Here is a 3040-nt window from a genome sequence, read left to right on the forward strand (position 1 = left end):
AAGGTCAAAGCTAGTTACACAGATAGGTCACCCCCATTATCTTGAACAACTTTTGTCCGAAACATTTTTGTCTTAAACTTATATTTTTGAGATTTTTCAGGGTTTCCATACTTTTTCTTCACCCTGTATAAATGCACCTTAAAAAGTTTGGAAAGATTTCTTTTATCGGATTCCATCCTGGGACGCGCTCTTCCCGTAATTTTGCAGTTTTACTCACAGGCTTTTGGTTCGTTTCGCTTTCTCGCCACAGCGAGCTGACAATTCCACTTGGACCTTCGCGTTTAACTTGAATCAGTTTACGGATCGTCCCTCGCCAGGATTTTCTCTTTCCTTGACCGTCCCAATGTTGGCGTAGGGCCTGAGCAGAATGGCTGTCTTGTACTCTTAATAGCGAATTCGGCAGCTTGCACTAGTGCACACCGAGTGCATACCAAGGTTCATTCAGAGTCTACTCTTATATTTATGGTCATCTCAAGTACACGTTCCAAATTTATTTAGCAGAAAAAAATGATGCGTACGAATGCTATTCGGATTTTACTGGCTAAGTATTTAAAAAAGTACTCGAGACGATCCTTAAATATAGGAATTGACTGTAGATAAGCCTTAGGACCTGAGCAGAATGGCTGTCTTGTACTCTGAGGACAATGTTTCTTAAATCTTCGTCTTAAAGTAACGCACAGCTGCCTCGTGTCTTAAGAGTGCAAGACAGCCACTCTGCTCGGGTCCTGAGCCAGCAACGTCAAAAGTATACCCTGTTAATTGAGTCATTGTTTTCAATCCTCGTTAAATAATTAATGTGATATGTTGACGAGCCAAGCGAGCATTAAAGCCTAATCTAAACTGTGCTCTTCGCGTCTAGAAACATTCTACCTCGTAGCCAATACGCGCGTTTAAAAAATCCTTGCAACTTGACAAATTGTACATTATACATTGTGCAATCGTACTTCGTCGACGAATTTTTTTAAGCGTTTTGATTTGCTTGTATAAAACCGAACGTTTCTGGACGCAAAGAGCACACTGTAGATCAGGCATTGTAAATCTGTCCGATCATACTGACTGTACGTTTTCGCCTTGATCAAGTCCACACTCAAAATATAACCTCCCGCACTCTCCCGAGGTTAAAAGCTTAAAAGTTACTTGGATCCTACGCACTTGTGCCTCTGATCTAGCCGAGTACAATTCTCTGTCGCTTCTGCCCGGTCTGCGAGAGTCCTGCGTCTCGACGCGAATGTAAACGAGTGAACAGTAAACAGTTTACGTCTCCTTCTGTTCCTTACAGTTAAATTCGGTCGGTTCAGTCGGTGCACCGACTCGGCACTCGGTGCCGCAAAGACTATATTATATATTTCAATGTGGTATAAGCAGCTTGACAGTGCATTCAATAAATATTTCGCTAAAAATATAATAATCAGCAACTGGACGTTTCAATCAGTCAAAACGCATCCTCGCATCGCAGGAATTGCACTATTATTATTGGATTGCAATGTGCCGCACTTCCTACGCTTCTTCTTCCCTCGCTACACATTGGCGAAAGAGAGAGAGAGAGAGAGATAAAAACTTCGTACTGGTGCAGCAAGTTCAGCTAGAAAGAACAGACACCAAATGTTGTGCTCTTGCGCACGGGCAGAGAATAAACTCGAGCGCAGGCTGAGGCTTGAAAAATTTGTCGTACGACAAATTTTTCAAGCGTGTCGATTGGCCGCTGAATAGAAAGTTTCTAGATACTCGAGAATTTTACTATCCTTCAGCCAATCAATACGCTTAAAAACTTTGTCGTACGACAAATGTAATACCAGCCTGAAACTCCGCTGTCGCCATCGATCTTGCTGCGCGTGCGCGCGATAAAATCTGTCCTCGTCAGTCTCGTCACTTCGTCATTGGCCGCCAAAAAGTCTCGCCACGAAACTGCACGAAACTGACAATAGGTTATCGGCGTATTGTCGGTGAGTGTCACACAAACTCTCGGAAACGCGACAGATTTGGCTACTGATAGAAGAGAAAAGCAACACGGGCATATCCGCAAGTTAACGTGTCGACTCGAGAACACGTCGGGCACGTGAGCGCGCGGAGAACCGTAGTCGACGCAATTGCGCGCAGTCTTTTCGTCAACGGGACACACACAGGGTGGCGTAGAAAAAACAATCGGCGGTCCAGGTCGAAGGAACCTTCTTTCGCGTGAGGAAACAACGGGCGCCGCATCCAATGTCGACGGGCATTATTTTCCGCGAAGGCTCCTCAAGACATTTCTTTCAAATGACGTAGCGAGCTATCTTCTATTACCAAATCTAGCTGGTGACATGTAGATGTCAAGCCACTCTCACGCGTTGTTTAGAATTCGCAGACCTTTTGGCCTGCCGGAGGAAACCTTGTCACGGGATGAAATTTGCGAGACACCAATTCGGGAAAGCAAAGCTGTAGGGAGAGTTAAGAGAACTTGACTGTGAGAGGAGAGGACGCCGAGAGGTAGGCGGTTCAGTTTCAACATGTAACTTGACAATTTTGCGTTTTATTTATCAGCGGACGACCGAGAAGCCAAAGGAGATGCAGCGCCTAGGAGTTCAAACAATCCGCACCGGCAGGGCCATGCTGGGCAGCAGGCTGTACACCACTGCACCTGCGCAGGAGCAAGTGGTGTCCGCCACCTTTAAGGTTCAGGATAACAAGGATTTCCACGAGCGCGTGATGAACTCCAAAGTACCCGTCATCGTCGACTTCTTTGCCACGTGAGCGTTGCACAAAGCGGCAGTTAGACTCGGTTGCGGGCCTTCGAGCTGATTTTTGTGTTAACAGTTATGTCTTTCCACACAGCACAGGAAGATTGCAGAAATGTTACATTGCAAGATTGCAATATTCCAGCAACATTGCTATGTCCGCCCTCAGAGAGATTGCAGTGCAACATTTTTGGAATAATTTGTCGTACATAAGCAGAGAATTTACTAATTACATATGCATCCGGGCCTTCTTCAATACACAGCAAGCTATTGCGAAGCAACCTAAGGAGATTATGTCGCTTCGCAATAGATGGAGATTGCTAGCAACA

The 3040-nt window shown here is 45.2% G+C and overlaps 2 protein-coding genes across 12 annotated transcripts in view; one reads left to right on the forward strand and one right to left on the reverse strand.

Moving 5' to 3' along the window:
- The window catches only part of LOC105558725 (thioredoxin domain-containing protein 15), a 4238-nt gene extending 2717 nt beyond the window's left edge, over positions 1-1521 (reverse strand). For 2 of the 9 annotated variants that reach the window (XM_012006576.1, XM_012006574.1), the window contains exons 1-2: positions 1153-1517; positions 218-358 (exon numbers count right to left, since the gene is read on the reverse strand). The gene's annotated coding sequence lies outside the window, so the exon portion shown is untranslated. Of the gene's footprint in view, positions 1-137; positions 359-1057 lie in introns of those variants that run through there. The other 7 variants (XM_012006580.1, XM_012006578.1, XM_012006579.1 and 4 more) reach the window with 5 other exon arrangements.
- A 323-nt stretch (positions 1522-1844) lies between these two features.
- Positions 1845-3040, forward strand: part of LOC105558724 (thioredoxin, mitochondrial-like) — a 3424-nt gene continuing 2228 nt past the window's right edge. Inside the window, exons 1-2 of one of the 3 annotated variants that reach the window (XM_012006572.1) lie at positions 1845-1943; positions 2518-2723. In XM_012006572.1, coding sequence (XP_011861962.1) covers positions 2542-2723 — 182 coding nt within the window. In that variant the 5' untranslated portion in view covers positions 1845-1943; positions 2518-2541. Of the gene's footprint in view, positions 1944-1966; positions 2176-2223; positions 2415-2517; positions 2724-3040 lie in introns of those variants that run through there. The other 2 variants (XM_012006573.1, XM_012006571.1) reach the window with 2 other exon arrangements.

This window comes from Vollenhovia emeryi, unplaced genomic scaffold (assembly GCF_000949405.1).
Source record: "Vollenhovia emeryi isolate VEMERY1.0 unplaced genomic scaffold, V.emery_V1.0 DF939317.1, whole genome shotgun sequence".
Classification (NCBI taxonomy): domain Eukaryota; kingdom Metazoa; phylum Arthropoda; class Insecta; order Hymenoptera; family Formicidae; genus Vollenhovia; species Vollenhovia emeryi.